The sequence below is a fragment of the Hemiscyllium ocellatum genome, chromosome 38 (assembly GCF_020745735.1).
Source record: "Hemiscyllium ocellatum isolate sHemOce1 chromosome 38, sHemOce1.pat.X.cur, whole genome shotgun sequence".
Lineage (NCBI taxonomy): Eukaryota > Metazoa > Chordata > Chondrichthyes > Orectolobiformes > Hemiscylliidae > Hemiscyllium > Hemiscyllium ocellatum.
In genome coordinates, this window is record NC_083438.1 from 12,639,516 (window position 1) to 12,659,980 (window position 20,465).

The following is a 20,465-nucleotide window of genomic DNA, read 5'->3' on the forward strand; positions in this document are numbered from 1 at the left end:
TACATTAACATGAAACAGAATCACATGATTGACACTCTAACCTTTATAGTTGACAGTAACGAGAATACCCCACACATTAATCAGACAGAATACAATTGCAGATTTCTGAAATCTGCTTTGCCGATTTTCCTCTTTTTAGATCGTTTGACGGAGCCGACAATCTCTGCCAGCCCTTCACTGGCACTCTACGTGGCTGGAGATTCACTCACTATTAACTGCACAGTTCCACACAGCAACTTGACTGGACATCTGGAGTTGCTGAAGGACTCGAATTCTCTCATCATTGGACAAAGAGCCCTCACATACGTCATTGAAAACGTCACCACCAGCGACCAAGGGAGCTACCAATGTTCCTATCGGACTGAGGTGGCAGAGCAATGGTCACCCAGCTCTCTGAGTCAACCTGTTGATATTATTGTTACAAGTGAGTGTGTCTTAGAACATAGAACGTAGAACATAAAACATAGAAAAATACAGCGCAGTATAGGCCCTTCGGCCCTCGATGTTGCACCGACCAAAGCCTACCTAACCTATACTAGCCCAATAACCTCCACATGCTTATCCAATGCCCGCTGAAATGACCATAAAGAGGGAGAGTCCACCACTGTTACTGGCAGGGCATTCCATGAACTCACGACTCGCTGAGTAAAGAACCTGCCCCTAACATCTGTCCTATACCTACCACCCCTTAATTTAAAGCTGTGTCCCCTAGTAACAGCTGACTCCATTAGCAGAAAAAAGGTTCTCACTGTCAACCCTATCTAAACCCCTAATCATCTTGTACACCTCTTTCAAATCTCCCCTAAACCTTCTTTTCTCCAATGAGAACAGCCCCAAGTGCCTCAGCCTTTCCTCATACGATCTTCCTACCATGCCAGGCAACATCCTGGTAAACCTCCTCTGCACTCGTTCCAATGCCTCCACATCCTTCCTATAGTATGGTGACCAAAACTGCACACAATACTCCAGATGAGGCCTCACCAGAGTCTTATACAACTGCAACATGACCTCAGGACTCCGGAACTCAATTCCTCTACCAATAAAGCCCAGTACACCATATGCCTTCTTCACAGCACTATTTATCTGGGTGGCAAGTATCAGAGATCTGTGTACATGGACACCAAGACCCCTCTGCTCATCCACACTAGCAAGTAGCCTACCATTAGCCCAGTAATCCATCTTCTTGTTACTCCTACCAAAGTGAATGACTTCACACTTAGCTAATTTGAACTCCATTTGCCACCGTTCTGCCCAGCTCTGCAACTTATCTATATCCCGCTGTAACCTGCCATATCCTTCTTCGCTATCCACACCTCCACCGACTTTTGTGTCATCCGCAAACTTACTCACCCAGCTTCCAAGCCCCTCCTCTAGGTCATTTATAAACATGACAAACGGCAATGGTCCCAAAACAGATCCTTGTGGAACACTGCTAGTAACTGCATTCCAAGATGAACCTATACCATCAACTACTACCCTCTGTCTCCTCCCAGCCAGCCAATTCCCAATCCAAACCTCTAATGCACCCTCTGTGCCATACCTCCATAGTTTTTGCATTAGCCTACCAAGGGGTACCTTATCGAACGTCTTGCTAAAATCCATATACACCACATCTACTGCTTTATCCTCGTCCACTTCCTTAGTCACCTTCTCAAAGAACTCAATAAGGTTTGTGAGGCACGACCTGCCCTTCACAAAACCATGCTGACTATCCTTGATCACATTATTCCTATCCAGATGTTCATAAATCCTATCACTTACAATTCTCTCTAAGACTTTGCCCACAACAGAAGTGAGACTCACTGGCCTATAGTTACTCGGGCTATCCCTACTCCCCTTCTTGAACAAGGGGACCACATTCGCTATCCTCCAGCCTTCTGGCACTATTCCCGTAGACAATGACGACATAAAAATCAAGGCCAATGGCTCCGCTATCTCCTCCCTCGCTTCCCAGAGGATCCTAGGATAAATGCCATCAGGCCCAGGGGACTTATCTATTTTCATCCTTTCCAGTATTCCCCAGACCTCTTCCCGACATATCTCAAGACCATCCATTCTAATCACTGTGACTCAATATTCACATCAGCAATAGTGTCCTGTTCCTGAGTGAATACTGACAAAAAGCATTCATTCAATGTCTCCCCAATTTCTTCAGCCTCCACACACAACTTCCCACTACTATCCTTGACTGGACCGACACCTACCCTAGTCATCCTTTTATTCCTGACATACCTATAGAAAGCCTTTGGGTTTTCCTTAATCCTACCAACTAAGGACTTTTCATGTCCCCTTCTCGCTGCTCTTAGCTCTCTCTTTAGATCCTTCCTGGCTACCTTATAACTCTCAATCGCCCCAACTGAACCTTCACGCCTCATCTTTACATAGGCCACCCTCTTCCCTTTCACAAGGGATTCCAATTCCTTATTAAACCACGGCTCCCTCACAAGACCCTTTACTCCCTGCCTGACTGGTACATACTTATCAAGGACACCCAATAGCTGTTCCTTGAACAATCTTCACATATCATTTGTGTTCTTCCCTTGAAGCCTATTTTTCCAATCCACGCGTCCTAAGTCATGCCTCACCGCATCATAATTTCCCTGCCCCCAGCTATAACTCTTGCCCTGCAGTGCACACTACATACATACCCCTACATTTACCTCTTACCTAACACTACGGGCCATTTAGCATGGCCAATTCACCTGACCCGCACATCTTTAGACTGTGGGAGGAAACCGGAGCACCCGGAGGAAACCCACGCAGACACGGGGAGAACGTGCAAACTCCACACAGTCAGTCGCCTGAGTCGGGAATTGAACCCGGGTCTCAGGCGCTGTGAGACAGCAGTGCTAACCACTGTGCCCGAGTTTGCACATTCTCCCTGTGTCGGCGTTGGTTTTCTCCGGCCGCTCTGGTTTCCTCCCACAGTCTAAAGTTGTGCAGGTTAGGTGAATTGGCCAGGCTAAATTGCACGTAGTGTTACGTGGAGAGGAATGGGTCTGGGTGGGTTGCTGTTTGGAGGGTCGGTGTGGGCTTGTTGGGCCGAAGGGCCCGTTTCCACACTGGAAGTAATCTAATTCTCTGTCAGAAAGCGTGCGAGGCCAAAATATGAGTGGGATGGATGTTTTAGAGATTACAGCGAAGTAAACCTGAAGGGCTGAATGGCCGATACGTTTTATTCGTCAGATCCTGCAACCGAGCCGAGCATCTCCGTGAGAGCTGACGGCGGATCAGTCAACATCAGCTGCACAGTTCCAGACGGTGTCCCTTCAGGCCGCTTTCTGTTGCTGAAGGACACGGTTCCCATCATCAACAGCACCATCAGCCAGCAATCCTTCACCTACACCATTCCGAACATCACTGCCAGCAGCCAGGGCCACTACACATGTTCCTACACAACCCAGGTTTCAGGTCGTTGGATACCATCGTTTCAAAGTCGCCCTGTAACTGTCGCACGTGAGTAAGGCTTCTGCTGGCTCGGTAAGACGTGAATATTCGGAAACCGTGTCCCAGAGCATGACGAAATCTGCAAGGCAGATATTTACAATGTAATTCCAGCATTAGGGTCGGCTTCCTGTGAAAGGGGACATTTATAAGATGGCACTGTAACAATCTTTTTGCCTTTCCTGCGATTTACGATCTGAATAAGTGTCCCCACATATACACAATACCAGCTGGCAAAGTCTCGATGTTCACCCCTTGACAGAGGTGGGTTGGGAAGGTTAGCTGTACAGAGGGGTTTTGATGCACAGCCGCACCCAGTGCATGAGTTTACTTCCTGCACAGACAGAGATCAAAGTGAGGATCCAGCCTTTTCAAATTTTGAATGAGGCCCGGTGAGCATCTGGTTAATGTGCCAACTATCGGCTGTCTGTCTGATGTCTCTCTGGCAAATCTACATAAAATGAACAGGTGCAGGAAGAAAGAGAGAGAGGGAGAGGCAGAGAGAGAGAGAGAGAGAGAGAAAGAGAAAGACAGAGAGAGAGAGAGACTGAGAGAGAGGTAGAAACCAGTGAGGGGGGAGCTGCCACCAGTCATCTTTCTGTCTGTCTATCACTTCCTGTCTCGCTCTCTAAGAGATTTGCAGACCTGCATAAATCTACATAAAACATGTGTGTATTGGTGCCAGGAACGGAAATGAACAACGATGGCAAATTAAATGTAGAATGATTCGGATATCGTCGTTGTCCTCTGAAGTAACGGGTCCACTCTGTTCTCTCAGGATCGGGTGTGAGATTGGTCAATTCGAACGATCCGTGCTCTGGAACTGTGGAGGTGTTGTACGATGGAAGTTGGGGCACGGTTTGTGATGATGGCTGGGATTTGGCAGATGGCACTGTTCTTTGCAAGGAGCTGCAATGTGGACCCGCCCTGTCGGTGCACGGTAGTGCTCGGTTTGGAACAGGTAGCGGCAAGATTTGGATGGATGATGTTTCCTGCGAGGGGACAGAGTCCCATCTCCGGTCTTGCTCCTTCCCCGGTTGGGGAACCCACAACTGTGGTCATGGTGAGGATGCAGGTGTAATCTGTTACCCAGGTAAGACCCAGCTGTATAACTGAATGGACATCTTCTGTACAACTCAGGTTCCTGTGTTGGTTTGGCATTTACAGGGAAGAGGGCAAAAAGCTTTGAAAGATGCAATACAATTGGTTTTACATCAAGTTTATGACCAGCTTCTGGTTACATTGAAAAGTAAGAAAGGAAAATGTAAAATCTGTATCCGTCATGAGCTAATTGTCACAGGGACAACAAGATGAAAGAGATAACTGGGTGACACAATGTGTGCTGACCGTGAGAATTGTGTTGAAAACCATGGGATATTTGGAGAGCTACTGGGGAAGGGGCAGCTGTTCCCAAAGAACGTGCTCCACCTGGAACATCCTGGAAGGGGAGTCCTAGTGAATTGTAAAACACGGCCTGTGGGTCAGGTTTTGAATGAACATGTTGGGTGTATGGTTTCATTTGCCTGGAACATTAGTAGATTAAACCTAAAGCAGAATTTAGGATTGTAGGTTAGTGACGGTGCAGATTGTTCCAGTTAATACAAGGAAGGAACACTACGGGTGAGCGTCATATTGTAGTGACGAAGCAAAAAAGTGTGAGGAAATGTGATGACATCAGATGTAAAGGGTTTAACTCCATTTAGCGCTGTCTTTATGCTTGACCCATTTTGAAGGAAGTGGACAAACCGACAGTGCAAATCTAAGGTCATGAATCGGATACCATAGACATACAGGAAACATGCTAAACGGAGATCAGAAAAGGATCTTTACGATTCGGAGTTGTTTGAGACTTCGGAGCGAGAAAATATGGGATATAGATAGACAACAAGAGGGAGGGTGAGAGAGAAAGAGAGAGACAGTAAGATAAGGAGAGATCAGTGAGGGATATGGTGGTGGGGTAGGACCATTAATCAGAGATGAACGGGCGACAGTTTTGGACGCTATTTCATCTGGGATTGTTTATCGTCAATGTGTTTGGAGCGAAAGAAACAGCAAAGGAATAAAATCTCAGACAAACAAAGCTGTTGAGCTAACCGACCAGCTGTGATTATTATGAATGGTGGAGCACTCTCAAAATCCAAAAGGCCTAGTTTGGCTCCCAATTTCTTTCATTCAACATTCTTCATGTTTCAGGAGATAGGAAATACAGTGACATTTAACAGAATAGCAAACAGGTCTCCAAGTACATGCTTTATAGTTGGGGCGGCAGACTGTTTGGGGAGGCACGGTGGCTCAGTGTTAGCACTGCTGCGTTATGGTACCTCTGCAGAGGACATGGAGGTCCTGGGCCTCCTCCACCCCCGTTCCCTCACCACCTGATGCCTGGAGGAAGAACGCCTCATCTTCCGCCTCGGAACGCATCAATCCCAGGACATCAATGTGGACTTCACCAGTGTCCTCACTTCCCCTTCCCCCACCCCACCCCAGCTCCAACCTTCCAGCTCAGCACCGCCCTCATGACTTGTCCTACCTGCCTATCTTCCTTTCCACCTATCCACTCCACCCTCCTCTGTGACCTATCACCTCCATCCCCACGCCCATTCACCCATTGTACTGTTTGCTACCTTCCCCCACCCTCCTCTCTGATGCCTCATGCCTCCTCTCAATTCCCGCCTCGGACACCTGTCTGTGTGGAGTTTACACATTCTCCCCGTGTTTGCGTGAGTTTCCTCCGGGTGTTCCGGTTTCCTGGTGTAATCCAAAGATGTGCAGATTAGATGAATGGGACATGCTAAATTGGCCGTAGTGTTAGATGCATTAGTTAGGGGTAGATGCAGGAGAATGGGAATGTGTGGGTGGCTCATCAGAGGGTCGGTGTGGAGTTGTTGTGCAGAAGGGCCTGTTTCCACACTGTCGGGACTCTAATCTGCTTTGCCGATTGTTCCTCTTCTTAGATCCTTCAACGGAGCCGATAATCTCTGTCAGCCCTTCACTGGCACTCTATGTGGCTGGAGATTCACTCACTATTAACTGCACAGTTCCACACAGCAACTTGACTGGACATCTGGAGTTGCTGAAGGACTCGAATTCTCTCAGCATCGGACAAGGAGCCCTCACATACGTCATTGAAAACGTCACCACCAGCGACCAAGGGAGCTACCAATGTTCCTATCGGACTGAGGTGGCAGAGCAATGGTCACCCAACTCTCTGAGTCAACCTGTTGATATTGTTGTTACAAGTGAGTGTGTTTTGTGTCAGTTATGGACAAAGTGATGACTGATCTGCAGATGCTAGCGATCAGAGTCGAATGGTGTGATGTTGGAAAAGCACAGCGGGTCAGGCAGCATCTGAGGAGCCCCAGAGTCGACGGTTTGAGCATGAGGCCTTCATCAGGAATGAAGATGCTGATGATGGGCTTTTGCTCGAAACATCGACTTTCCTGCTCCAGGATTCTGCGTGACCAGCTGTTCCTTTCCAGCACCACACCTTTCCACTTGTGTCTGTTTTGTCAAATTAAACAATTCCTGAATTGTTCCAATGTGTGTTGATGATATTTTCTGGTGGCAGAACCTCCACGCTCAGACATAATTCATTTTCAGCCGTGTTTTATTTAAGCACACATTGTTCAGAAAATGCAACATGTACTTCCTTTGCTCTGCAGTTTCCATGTTTTCGAGATGGCGACCGCCTTGTTCTGGACTGCCCCGTCCATCCGGAATACCATTCCGAGGGTTACCCTGCCTAGTCTTGTGAAAAGATCTACTAGTTTTTTGCTGAAACAGATGCAGCTTATCTTTGGGTCATGTCGTCACCTGACAGAAAGGTGCCGTCACGCTGATACAGTAGTGGTCGTGAAGAAGTACTGGTAGTGAAGAAGGCTAATAGCATGCTAGCCTTCATAACAAGAGGGATTGAGTATAGCAGCAAACAGGTGCTTCTGAAGCTGTACAGTGCCCTGGTGAGACCATACCTGGAGTACTGCGTGCAGTTCAGGTCGCCAAATTTGAGGAAAGACATTCTGGCTACTGAGGGAGTGCAGCGTAGGTTCACGAGGTCAATTCCTGGAATGGAGGGATTACCTTACACTGAAAGACTAAAGCGGCTGGGCTTGTATACCCTTGAGTTTAGAAGACTGAGAGGGGATATGATTGAGATATATAAGATTATGAAAGGATTGGACACTCTGGCAGCAGGAAACATGTTTCCGCTGATGGGTGAGTGCCGAACCAGAGGACACAGCTTAAAAATACGGGGTAGACCATTTAGGACAGAGATGAGGAGAAACTTCTTCACCCAGAGAATGGTGGCTGTGTGGAATGCTCTGCCCCAAAGGACAGTGGAGGCCCAGTCTCTGGATTCATTTAAGAAAGAGTTGGATAGAGCTCTCAAAGATAGTGGAATCAAGGGATATGGAGATAAGGCAGGGAGCGGATACTGATTAGGAATGATCAGCCATGATCATATTGAATGGTGGTGCAAGCTTGAAGGGCTGAATGGCCTACTCCTGCACCTATTGTCTATTGTCTATTGTCTACAGTCAGCGGGATTTGGGCAGGTGCAGTGAGTGGTTAATATACAGCTGATGCAGTTTAGAACATGGAACATAGAACACAGAACATAGAGCAATACAGCGCAGAACAGGCCCTTCGGCCCTCAATGTTGCGCCAACCTGTGAACTATTCTCGGCTCGTCCCCCTCCACTATCCCAAAATCATCCATGTGCTTATATAAGGAATGTTTAATCTCCTTAACGTGGCTGATTGGACGACATTAGCAGGTAGGGCATTCCATGCCTTTACCACGCTCTGCAAAAAGAACTTTCCTCTAACAACTGTCTTAAAACTATCACCCCTCAATTTGTAAATATGGCCTCTTGTACAAGTTGACGTCATCATTCCAGAAAAACATATTTCACTGTCTACCCTATCTAATCCTCTGATCATCTTTTATGTCTCTATCAAATCCCCCCTTGGCCTGCTTCTTTCCAATGAGAAGAGACCCAAGTCTCTCAGCCTTTCCTCATAAGACCTTCCCTCAGACCAGGCAACATCCTGGTAAATCTCCTCTGCTCCTTTTCCAATGCTTCCACATCCTTCTCGAAATATGGGGACCAGAACTGTACACAATATTCCAAGTGTGGCCACACCAGCATTTTGTATAGTTGCATCATGATATTGTGGCTCCAGAACACAATCCCTCTACGAATGAAACCTAACACACCATATGCCTTTTTAACAGCACTATCCACCTGGGTGGCAACTTTCAGAGATCTATGCACATGGACCCTCAAGATCCCTCTGCACATCCACACTACCAAGAATCTTTCCATTGACCCAGTACCCTGCCATCCTGTTATTCTTCCCAAAGTTCGTCAGCTCACATTTAGCTGCATTGAACTCCATTTGCCACCTCTCAGCCCAATTCTGCAGTTTATCCAAGTCCCCCTGCAATCTGTAACAGTCTTCCACACTGTCCACTACTCCACTGACTTTAGTGTCGTCTGCAAGTGTACTAATCCATCCACCTATGCCTGCATCTAAAGTCATTTTTTAAAATGACAAACAACATTGGTCCCAAAATGTGGCACACCACGAGTAACTGGACTCTGGGCTGAATATTTTCCATCAGCCATCACTCACTGCCTTCTTCCAGAAAGCCAGTTTCTAATCCAAACTGCTAAATCACCCTCAATTCCATGCCTCTGCATTTTCTCCATATACCAAGTCAACTGCCCTACCCTCATCTACATGCTTGGTCACATTCTCAAATGAGGCTTGTGAGACACAACCTGCCCTTGATGACTATCTGAAATCAAATTGTTGCTTGTGAGATGACTATAAATCTTATCTGTTATAATCCTTTCCAAAACCTTTCCTACAACAGAAGTAGGACTCACTGGTCTATAATTATCCGGGTCATCTCTGCTGCCCTTCTTGAACAATTGCAATTCTCCAGCCCTCAAGTACCAAACCTGTAAACAATGATGACTCAAATATCAAAGCCAATGGCTCTGCTATCTCCTCCCTAGCTTCCCAGAGAATCCTCGGATAAATCCCATCCGGCCCAGGGGACTTATCTACTAATCAATTCTAGATGGAGTGAAAACCCCTGTGCGTAACTAACCTCGATCCTTTCGAGTTCAATTTTTTAGATTAGATTAGATTACTTACAGTGTGGAAACAGGCCCTTCGGCCCAACAAGTCCACACCGACCCACCGAAGCACAGCCCACCCATACCCCTACATTTCCCCCTTACCTAACACTACGGGCAATTTAGCATGGCCAATTCACCTGAGCCGCACATCTTTGGACTGTACCTCATTCTTCTCCTCTACAACATTCCCCTTTTCCTGAGTGAACACTAATAAAAAATGTTCATTTAGCACCTCTCTGATCTCTACATGGTCCACGCTCAACATTCCACTTCTGCCTTTGACTGGCCCTATTCCTACCCTAATCACCCTTTAATTCCTCACATACCTATAGAAAGCTTTCGGGTTCTCCTTTATTCTATTTGCTAAAGACTGCTCTTGTCCTCTCCTTGCTCTTCTTCACTCTCTCTTTAAATCCTTCCGAGCTGATCTGTAACTCTCCATCGCCTCCATTGTCAAACTTCCAATTCCTAAATTGTTCCAATGTGTTTTGCAGACGTATTCTGGAGGCAGAATCTCCAATGTAGGCCTGGAATACATTTTCAGCTGTGTTTTCTTGAAGCACATACTACTCAGAAAATGCAATATGGACTTCTTTTGCTTTACAGTTTCCACGTTTTCTGAGACGATGACCCCCCTTCTTCGGCACTCCACACCATCCAGAGGTTTATCCTGTCTAGTCTTGTTAAATGATTTGCAATTGTTGATCAGACACAACTTATCTTTGGGTCATGTAGTCTCCTGACAGAAAGGTGCCGTCACACTGATACAGTCAGTGAGATTTGGACAGGCCGAGTGATTGGATAATATAGGGCCGATGCAGTTTAATGGGGACAAATCAGAGGTTATCCAGTGCAGTGCAAAGGGTTAGCAAGGTTGGTTATTATCCAAATGGTGTTAGATGGGGAAAGCAGGGAGGTAAAAATTAATGCTCCTCCTATACTAATTGCGAACAGTAATCGTTGCTGGTGTAGCAGGGAATGAAGAAGGCAAATGGGATGTTATCCTTCATAGCATGAGGGTTCAATATCAGGATGGGATATCTTGATAGCACACCTGGACTTTTGTGTGTTCACTTTGGGTCCCCTTATCTGCAGGAGGATGTTCTGGTTACAGAGATAATTCAACAAAGCTTTCCCAGACTGTTTTCTGGGATGGCAGGGCTGACGTATGAAGAGAGGCTGGATTGGTTAGGTCTATGGTCAATGGTGTTTGGAAGAATGGTGAGGGATCTCATAGAAAGATAAAAAAAATTCTAAAAGAACTAGACAAAGATGAACACAGGAAAGATGTTCCAAATCACAGGCGAAGTCCAGATTCACAGTCTCAAGAGGACAGAGCGGGATTGAGAAAAGGAGTAATGTCTTCACTCAGAGAGTGGGGAGCCTGTGGGATTCTCTGCATCAGGAAGCGGGCGAGGTCCAAATATCCCATGCTATTCCAGTTGGAGTCGGATAGATGTTTTACAGATTACAGCGAGAAAGCACGGGAGCAGGGGACTGAGTTGAATAATGAGGAACAATTTAATTGAATGGGCGAAATGAACTTGACGGGCCGAATGGCCTTCTCCTGCTCCAGTGTTGGATAGTTTAGTGAGATGATTTGTTTTATTCGTCAGATCCTGCAACCGAGCCGAGCATCTCCGTGAGAGCTGACGGCGGATCAGTCAACATCAGCTGCACAGTTCCAGACGGTGTCCCTTCAGGCCGCTTTCTGTTGCTAAAGGACACGGTTCCCATCATCAACAGCACCATCAGCCAGCAATCCTTCACCTACACCATTCCGAACATCACTGCCAGCAGCCAGGGCCACTACACATGTTCCTACACAACCCAGGTTTCAGGTCGTTGGATACCATCGTTTCAAAGTCGCCCTGTAACTGTCGCACGTGAGTAAGGCTTCCGCTGGCTCGGTAAGACGTGAATATTCGGAAACCGTGTCCCAGAGCATGACTAAATCTGCAAGGTAGATATTTACAATGTAATTCCAACATTAGGGTCGGCTTCCTGTGAAAGAGGGCATTTATAAGGTAAACCGTCACGTTCTATTTGCCTTTCCTGCTCCATGCTCCCTGAGTGACCCTGCCCACATGTCTACAACACCGCCTCGATGTTCACCTCTTGACTGAGGTGGGTTGGCACGGTTGGCTGGACAGCTGGTTACCGATACACAATGTGGGGTTTGCTTCCTGCACAGGCTGAGGTCAAAGTGAGAATCCAGCCTTTTCAAACTTTGAATGAGGCCCGGTGAGCATCTGGTTAATCCACCACCGGTCATCTGTCCTTCTGTATGTATATTTGTCTCGGTGTCTCTCTCTGTAATCGCGGTACTGAACCTTGTAACACTCCATAAAAGGAACAGATACAGGGAGTGAGAGAGGGAGAGGGAGGGAGGTAGAAACCAGTGAGTGAGGAGCGTCCACCAGTCATCTTTCTGTCTGTCTATCACTTCCTGTCTCGCTCTCTAAGAGATTTGCAGATCTTCATAAATCTACATAAAACATGTGTGTATTGGTGCCAGGAACGGAAATGAACAACGATGGCAAATTAAATGTAGAATGATTCGGATATCGTCGTTGTCCTCTGAAGTAACGGGTCCACTCTGTTCTCTCAGGTTCGGGTGTGAGATTGGTCAATTCGAACGATCCGTGCTCTGGAACTGTGGAGGTGTTGTACGATGGAAGTTGGGGCACGGTTTGTGATGATGGCTGGGATTTGGCAGATGGCACTGTTCTTTGCAAGGAGCTGCAATGTGGACCCGCCCTGTCGGTGCACGGTAGCGCTCGGTTTGGAACAGGTAGCGGCAAGATTTGGATGGATGACGTTTCCTGCAATGGGACAGAGTCCCATCTCCGGTCTTGCTCCTTCCCCGGTTGGGGAACCCACAACTGTGGTCATGGTGAGGATGCAGGTGTAATCTGTTACCCAGGTAAGACCCAGCTGTATAACTGAATGGACATCTTCTGTACTACTCAGGTTCCTGTATTGGTTTGGCATTTACAGGGAAGAGGGCAAAAAGCTTTGAAAGATGCAATCCAATTGGTTTTACATCAAGTTTATGACCAGCTTCTGGCTACATTGAAAAGCAAGAAAGGAAAATTAAAATCTGTATCCGCCATGAGCTAATTGTCACAGGGACAACAAGATGAAAGAGATAACTGGGTGACACAATGTGTGCTGACCGTGAGAATTGTGTTGAAACCCATGGGATATTTGGAGAGCTACTGGGGAAGGGGCAGCTGTTCCCAAAGAACGTGCTCCACCTGGAACATCCTGGAAGGGGAGTCCTAGTGAATTGTAAAACACGGCCTGTGGGTCAGGTTTTGAATGAAATTATCGGGTGTGTGGTTTCAGATGTCTGGAAAATTACAACATTATGAGTGAAAGCAGAATGTTGGATTGGAGGTTAGTGATGGTGCAGATGTAATACGTGTGAGTGTCGTATTGCAGTGAATAAGCAATAAAGTCTGAGGAAATATGATGACAGATCAGACTTTGAGGGTTTAAGTCGATTAAGCATTTTCTTTATGCGTGACCCGTTTGGACCAGGGTGGGCCATCCGGCAGTGCAAATCTGAGCTAATGAATCAGATACCATAAACAGACAGGAAACATGCTGAGAAGGAGATCAGGAGGGAATCATATGATTCAGAGATAGTTGAGAATTTGGAGAGAGAGAGAAAGAGGGATTGAGGGAGAGGGGGAGAGAGAGAGCAAGAGACTGAAACAGAGTGATACCAGTGTGGGGGATATTGGTGGGTAGTACCATTAATCGGTGATGAAATGGGGAGTTCTGGACGCTATTTCATCTCGGACGATGTCGCCTCAATATGGGTGGAGCTAAAGACACAGCAAGGGAATAAAGACACATACGAACAAAGATATCGAGCTAACCAATCTTTTGTTAATTTCAAAAATATACTTTATTCATAAATTATTTTGATGATCTGTACAATTGGCCTTGCCATACATCCGTAAACATTCCATTTCTTTGCATGCAGAGACAGAGTAATCATTCATATATACATTTCTGTACGATTACTATCCGTATATTTAGCTGGAGGGTCAGCGGAGACCCCTTACTACTTTGGCCCCCTGTGCTTAGTCAGGCAGATGTTAAACGGTGGTCTTTCCCCACTGCGCCTTGGCGGCAGCTGCCCCAAGCTTCAGCACGTCCCTCAACACATATTCCTGGACCTTGGAATGTGCCAGTCTGCAACACTCAGTCAGGGTCAACTCCTGCAGCTGGCAGATCAACAGGTTTCGGACCACCCAGAGAGCGTCCTTCACCGAGTTGATGATCCTCCAGGTACAGTTGGTGTTCGTTCCCACATCCCGGGGAACAGGCCGAGGAATGTCATGGCGCTGCTCGGGATGAACCTCGACAAACACCACGGCATTCCTCTCCAGACTTCCTCTGCATAGGCACATTCCAGAAGGAGTTGTGTGACAGTCTCTTTCCCCCTGCAGCCGCTTCGAGGACAGCGTGCGGTGCGGCAGAGAGTCCGGGCGTGCATAAAGGATCTCACAGGCAGAGCCCTTCTCACCACCAGCCAAGCCATGTCTTGGTGCTTGTTGGAAAGTTCTGGCGATGAGGCATTCTGCCAAATGGCTTTGACAGTCTGCTCAGGGAACTGCTCGATAGGATCCGCCCTCTCCTTTTCCCGAAGGGTTTCGAGGACACTACGTGCTGACCACTTCCTGATGGACTTGTGGTCAAAGGTGTTTTTCTTCATAAACGTCTCCACGAAGGACAGGTGGTACGGAACGGTCCAACTACTCGGAGCGTTCTGCGGCAGCGACGCCAGGCCCATCCTTCACAACACTGGGGACAGGTAGAACCTCAGTACATAGTGACACTTGGTGTTTGCGTACCGGAGATCCATGCACAGCTTGATGCAGCCATACACAATGATGGCCATCAGGGTGAGGGTGGCATTGGGTGTATTTTTCCCCATTGCCCAGATCTTTATACATAGAGTCCCTTCGGACCCGGTCCATCTTTGATCTCCATATAACTTGGAAGATGGCCTGGGTGACTGCAGCGGCACAGGTTCTGGGAATTGGCCACATCTGTGCCACATATAACAGCAATGACAGTGCTTCATACCTGATGACCAGGTTTTTTTCCCCACAATGGAGAGCGACCACAGCTTCCATCTGCCCAGTTTCTGCCTCACTTTGCTGATACGCTCCTCCCAAGACTTGGCACACGCTCCAGCCCCCCCCAAACCAAATACCCAGCACCTTCAGGTGGTCGGTCCTGACGGTGAAAGGGATCGAGGATTGGTCGGCCCAGTTCCCGAAGAGCATGGCGTCCCTCTTGCCTCGGTTTACCTTGGCCCCTGAGGCCCATTCGAATTGGTAAATGGCGATGTCATCCATACAGGGAGGCCTTAACCTGCAGGCCCCTGCTGCCAGGAATAGTCACCCCTCTCAGGCTTGCGTCCTTCCTGATGGACTCTGCAAATGGCTCTATGCAGCACACAAACAAGGCAGGAGAGAGAGGGCAGCCCTGCCTGATTCCAGATCTGACTGGGAAGCTATCTGATTCCCACCCATTGATTGAGACTGCACTGACAATGTTGGTGTAGAGCAGTCTGATCCAATTGCAGATTCTGTCCCCAAAGCCCATTTTGGAGAGAACATCTCTCATATACCTGTGTGATATCCTGTCAAAGGCTTTCTCCTGGTTCAGGCTGATCAGGCAGGTGTCCAACCCTCTGTCCTGCATGTAGGTGATCGTATCTCTGAGGAGTGCGAGACTCTCAGCGATCTTCCTGCTGGTACAGCACAGGTTTGGTCAGGGTGAATCACCGACCCCAGAGCAGACCTGACCCGGTTGGCGATTACCTTTGACAGGATTTTGTAATCCACATTCAACAGTGTGATTGGTCTCCAATTTCTGAGTTCCTTCCTCTCCCCCTTCCGCTTGTAGATGAGGATGATGATGCCTTTCCTCATGGATTCACTCATGGTACCTGCCCGAAGCATACTGACATACACCTCCAGCAGGTCCTGGCCAATCTAGTCCGACAGAGCGGAATAGAGCTCGACCGGTAAGCTGTTGCTTCTGGGAGTTTTATTCTTTTTGAAGGACTCGAGGGCCTTGGTCAGCTCTTCCAGAGATAGCGGCTGGTCCAGCCTCTCGCGTATTCTGTCGTCTAAGACCTCCGTGATAGAGGATTGGAATGACTGGGAGGCCGCGCTGTTGGTCGGCTTCGCGTCATACAGACTGACATAGAAGGATTTGCTGATCCTCATGACGTCAGCCTGAGATGACGTTACCGAGCCATCTTCTTCCTTCAGGCTGCTGAGCACAGAGCTCTCTTTGTGCATCTTCTGGAAGAAGAAACGTGAGCATGTCTCGTCTTGCTCCACTGAGCGGACCCTGGACTGGAAGATTATCTTGGAAGCCTCCGAGGCAAAAAGTGAGGCTTGCTGGCCCTTCACCTCCTTGAGGTCCTCCGTGACATCGACCCCCATCGTCTGCAGCAGGGGCAGATACTGCATAATCTCCATCGAGTTGGGACAGTTTTCCCCACCTCTCTCTCGCCTCCTGAACACCTTTGAAGATGAAGAACCTCTTGATGTTCCCTTTTACTGTTTCCCACCAGTCCGCTGGGGACTCAAAGAGGGGCTTCACGGTTGTCCAACCTGCGTAGTCCCTCTTGAGCTCTTCAATGTTTCCCGGGGTCAACAGCTTTGTGTTCTGCTTCAATGTTCCCTTACCCGCCCGCTGCTCGTCCTGTAGGTGACAGTCGGCCAGCAGGAGGCAGTGGTCAGAGAAGAACACCGGCTTGACGTTGGTGGTTCTGACCAAGAGCGTTCGGGACACAAACAGGTAATCTATCCTTGAGCGAATAGACCCGTCTGCCCGTGACCAGGTGTATCTACGCTGCGCTACGTCTGCAGGGGTGCTGGAGACGTCGTGCAGCTTGGCATCTTTTACTGTGTCCATCAGGGCTCTGGATGTGGCATCCAGTTTAGTGTCTCCCCCGTTGGATCATCCATCTGCATCAATGATGCAGTTAAAGTCTCCGGCCAGAATGACCGGCCTGGACGTAGCCAGCAACAATGGAAGCTGCTGCAGGACGGCCAACCGTTCACTCTTACCCACTGGGGCGTACACATTATTCAGTCTCAGGGGAGAATTCCTGTGCACAACATCGGTGATGAGGAGGTGCCCGCCCATCACCTCCTTAACCTCGGAGATGGTGAAGTTGCCTCCTCCCAACAGGATACCCAGGCCGGAGGCGTGGCTATCGTTAGCCCCTGACCAAACTGACTGCCCATGGGCCCACAAGCTCGACCATCTCCTGTAGATGCTGAGGTGCGGTATCCCACACTCCTGCAGAAACAGGATATTAGCTTGACCATTGGCCAGGAAGGTCAACATAGAAACACATCGCGGAGCAGATTTGATGCTACACACATTGATGCTGGCAACTCTTATCCCCATTTTAACAGTTTGTGAGGTTACCGGTGTCCATTTGCTGCTGGTCTTGCCTCTCTGGGGCAGCTGTGTGCATCCCCGTGGTGACGGCAACCTGTTGGACCCTCCCAGGGCTGAGGTAGCTGTCTGGCTCCACCTGGGGTCATTTCCCCGCTCTGGTGCCCTCGGGTCAGGCACACTCAAGTTCTCTGTCCGACAACGGGGCTGTCACAGGACTGTTGCTCCCAGTTACCTGGAGCTGTGGGGTGGGTACCTCATGGTTCTCACCGGGTGGGGGGAGGTCTTTACTCGCCCCCTCAGAGGGATCGCCTTTTCCTGTTTGGGCGGTGCTGCCCTCCTTTCTCCCCGCGGCGCTCTGTCTCTTCCTCTGGTGACAACCCTCCTTGTGCCCGTCCTCACCATATGTAGAGGATTCGTTGTGTAGGTATCGTTTCCCCCTTTGCTGGGTGGCTTTGGGGCCCTGACCAGGTTTTCTCTTTCTGCTTTTGACAGTAATCCAATCCTCTGCCTCCTTTGTTCCCTCCTCTTCCATTTCCTCCGTCTCTCTTGAAGGAGCTTGGATCGGCTGCTGCATCTCCCCGCTGTCTGCCATCTGCTCGACTACAGCCTGCCCTTCCCTCTGGGTGCCCCCAGACACCATTCCCGTGGTGTTTTGTGGTAGCTTGCTGGTCTTATGCGGTCCACGGCTCGTGTTGCCACCTCTGGCCATCTGTGCTAACCGATCAGCTGTGATCATTTTGAACGTTGGAGCATTCTCCAAATGCCAAATAATCTTCTGCTGCTCCTCGTTTCTATTATTCTACATTTCAAATGTTTCAGTACAATAGAAATACAGTAACATTAAACAGAATGGTAAACGGGTCTCCAATCACATGATTGAGACTCTACCCTTTATAGTTGGCAATGAGGAGAACACCCCACACATTTATCAGACAGAATACAATTGCAGATTTCTGAAATCTCCTTTGCATTTTACTCTTTTTAGATCCTTCTATGGAGCCGACAATCTCTGCCAGCCCTTCACTGGCACTGTACGTGGCTGGAGATTCACTCACTATTAACTGCACAGTTCCACACAGCAACTTGACTGGACATCTGGAGTTGCTGAAGGACTCGAATTCTCTCATCATTGGACAAGGAGCCCTCACATACGTCATTGAAAACGTCACCACCAGCGACCAAGGGAGCTACCAATGTTCCTATCGGACTGAGGTGGCAGAGCAATGGTCACCCAGCTCTCTGAGTCAACCTGTTGATATTGTTGTTACAAGTGAGTGAGTCTTGTGTCAGTTTTGTAGAAAGTGAGGACAGCAGATGTTGGAGATCAGAGTTTAATGGTGTGGTGTTGGAAAAGTACAGCCGGTCAGGCAGCATCCGAAGAGCAGGAGAGTGGAGAGGAATGAAGATGCTGATGAAGAGCTTCTACTCGAAACATCGACTTTCCTGCTCCTGGATACTCGGTGGCACGGTGGCACAGTGGTTAGCACTGCTGCCTCACAGCGCCTGAGACCCGGGTTCAATTCCCGACTCAGGCGACTGACTCTGTGGAGTTTGCACGTTCTCCCCGTGTCAGCGTGGGTTTCCTCCGGGTGCTCCGGTTTCCTCCCACAGTCACAAAGATGTGTGGGTCAGGTGAATTGGCCATGCTAAATTGCCCGTAGTGTTAGGTAAGGGGTAAATGTATGGTGGGTTTCGCTTCGGCGGGTCGGTGTGGACTTGTTGGGCCGAAGGGCCTGTTTCCACACTGTAAGTCTAATCTAATCTAATCTAAACTCCCTGACCTGCTGTGCCTTTCCAGCACCATCCTCTTCAACTTGTGTCAGTTTTGTCAAATTTCTAATTCCTAAATTTTTCCAATGTGTTTTGCAGACCTATTCTTGGGGGCAGAATCTCCAATATAGGCCAGGAATTCATTTTCAGCTGTGTTTTCTTCAAGCACATGCTGTTCAGATAATGCAACATTGACGTCTTTTGCTTTACAGTTTCCACTTTTCTGACACCATGACCTCCTTGTTTGGCACTCCCCCGCCATCCGGAACACCATCCGGAACACCATCCCACGGTTTAACCTGTCTAGCCCTGTTGAAAGATTTGCAATTTTTGTTCAAACAGATGCACCTTATCTTTGGGTCATGTAGTCTCCTTACAGAAAGGTGCCGTCACACTGATACAGTCAGCGGGATTTGGGCAGGCGGAGTGAGTGGCAAATATCGGGCAGATGCAGTTTGATGCAGATAAATGATAGGTTATCCCATGCGGTGCAAAGTGTCAGGAAGGTGGGTTATGATCCAAACGATGTTAGGTGGGGAAAGCAAGGAGGTAAAAATGAATCTGGGTTTTCCTTCTACACCAGTCACGGACAGTAATGATTGCCGGTGTAGCAGGGAATGAAGAAAGCAAATGGGATGTTGTCCTTCATAAGAAGAGGATTCATTACCAGGATGGGATATCTTGATAGCACACCTGGACTTTTGTATGTGCACCTTGGGTCTCCTTATAGGCAGGAGGATGTTCTGGTTACAGAGATAGTTCAACAAAGGTTTCCCAGACTGTTTTCTGGGATGGCAGGGCTGACGTATGAAGAGAGGCTGGATTGGTTAGGACGATGGTCACTGGTGTTTGGAAGAATGGTGAGGGATCGCATCGCAAGTTACAAAATTCTTAAAGAACTAGACAAGGCTAAACACAGGAAAGATGTTCCCAATTACCAGTGGAGTCCAGACTCACAATCTAAAGGAGACAGGGTGGAACATGTTTGTAAAACATGTCAGTGTCAAATTGGTCATCATTGATGGAGATGGAGAGGTCCATGAAGGGGAGGAAGGTTTCTTCCTCTCCCGACGTCCCCAACAGTATCCTTCCACTGACACGCTCATTCATTTGTCTGAACTGGTCCTCACCTTAACAATTTCTCTTTCAAATCCTCCCACTTCCTCCAGACCAAAGTGGTAGCCTTGGGCACCTGTATGAGCCCCAGCTATGCCTGTATCTTTGTTGGCTCTGTAGAACAGTCCATCTTCCGTAGTTACACTGGCACCACTCTCCACCTCTTTCTCTGCTACATTGATGACTGCATCGGCGCCACCTCGTGCTCCTGTCAGGAGGTTGAACAGTTCATCAACTTCACCAACACATTTTACCCTGACCTTAAATTCACCTGGACCATCTCTGACAACATGTGTTTGAAGATGCTCTCCAACGCACCTCATCCACATCCCATACCTCTGCTCTCAAACCCCATCCCTCCCACCGTAACAAGGACAGAACCAGCCCCCCACCCGGTCCTCACCTTCCACCCTACCAACCTTCACAAAAACGGTATCATCTGCCGACGGAGTGGGACCATTCAGTGCAGCCACTTTGGTGCGAGCGTTTCAGCGCAGGCTGTTTTGCCGCAGACCCATTTAACCGCAG

The 20,465-nt window shown here is 48.3% G+C and overlaps 1 protein-coding gene across 1 annotated transcript in view; it reads left to right on the forward strand.

The window, feature by feature from the left end:
* LOC132833893 (deleted in malignant brain tumors 1 protein-like) overlaps positions 1–18,329 on the forward strand; it is a 90,873-nt gene extending 72,544 nt beyond the window's left edge. Inside the window, 5 exon segments of the mRNA XM_060852553.1 lie at positions 4,223–4,537; positions 6,399–6,683; positions 11,216–11,485; positions 12,211–12,525; positions 18,037–18,329. Of these exon segments, the coding sequence (XP_060708536.1) occupies positions 4,223–4,537; positions 6,399–6,683; positions 11,216–11,485; positions 12,211–12,525; positions 18,037–18,329 (1,478 nt within the window).
* Positions 18,330–20,465: the final 2,136 nt, after the last annotated feature.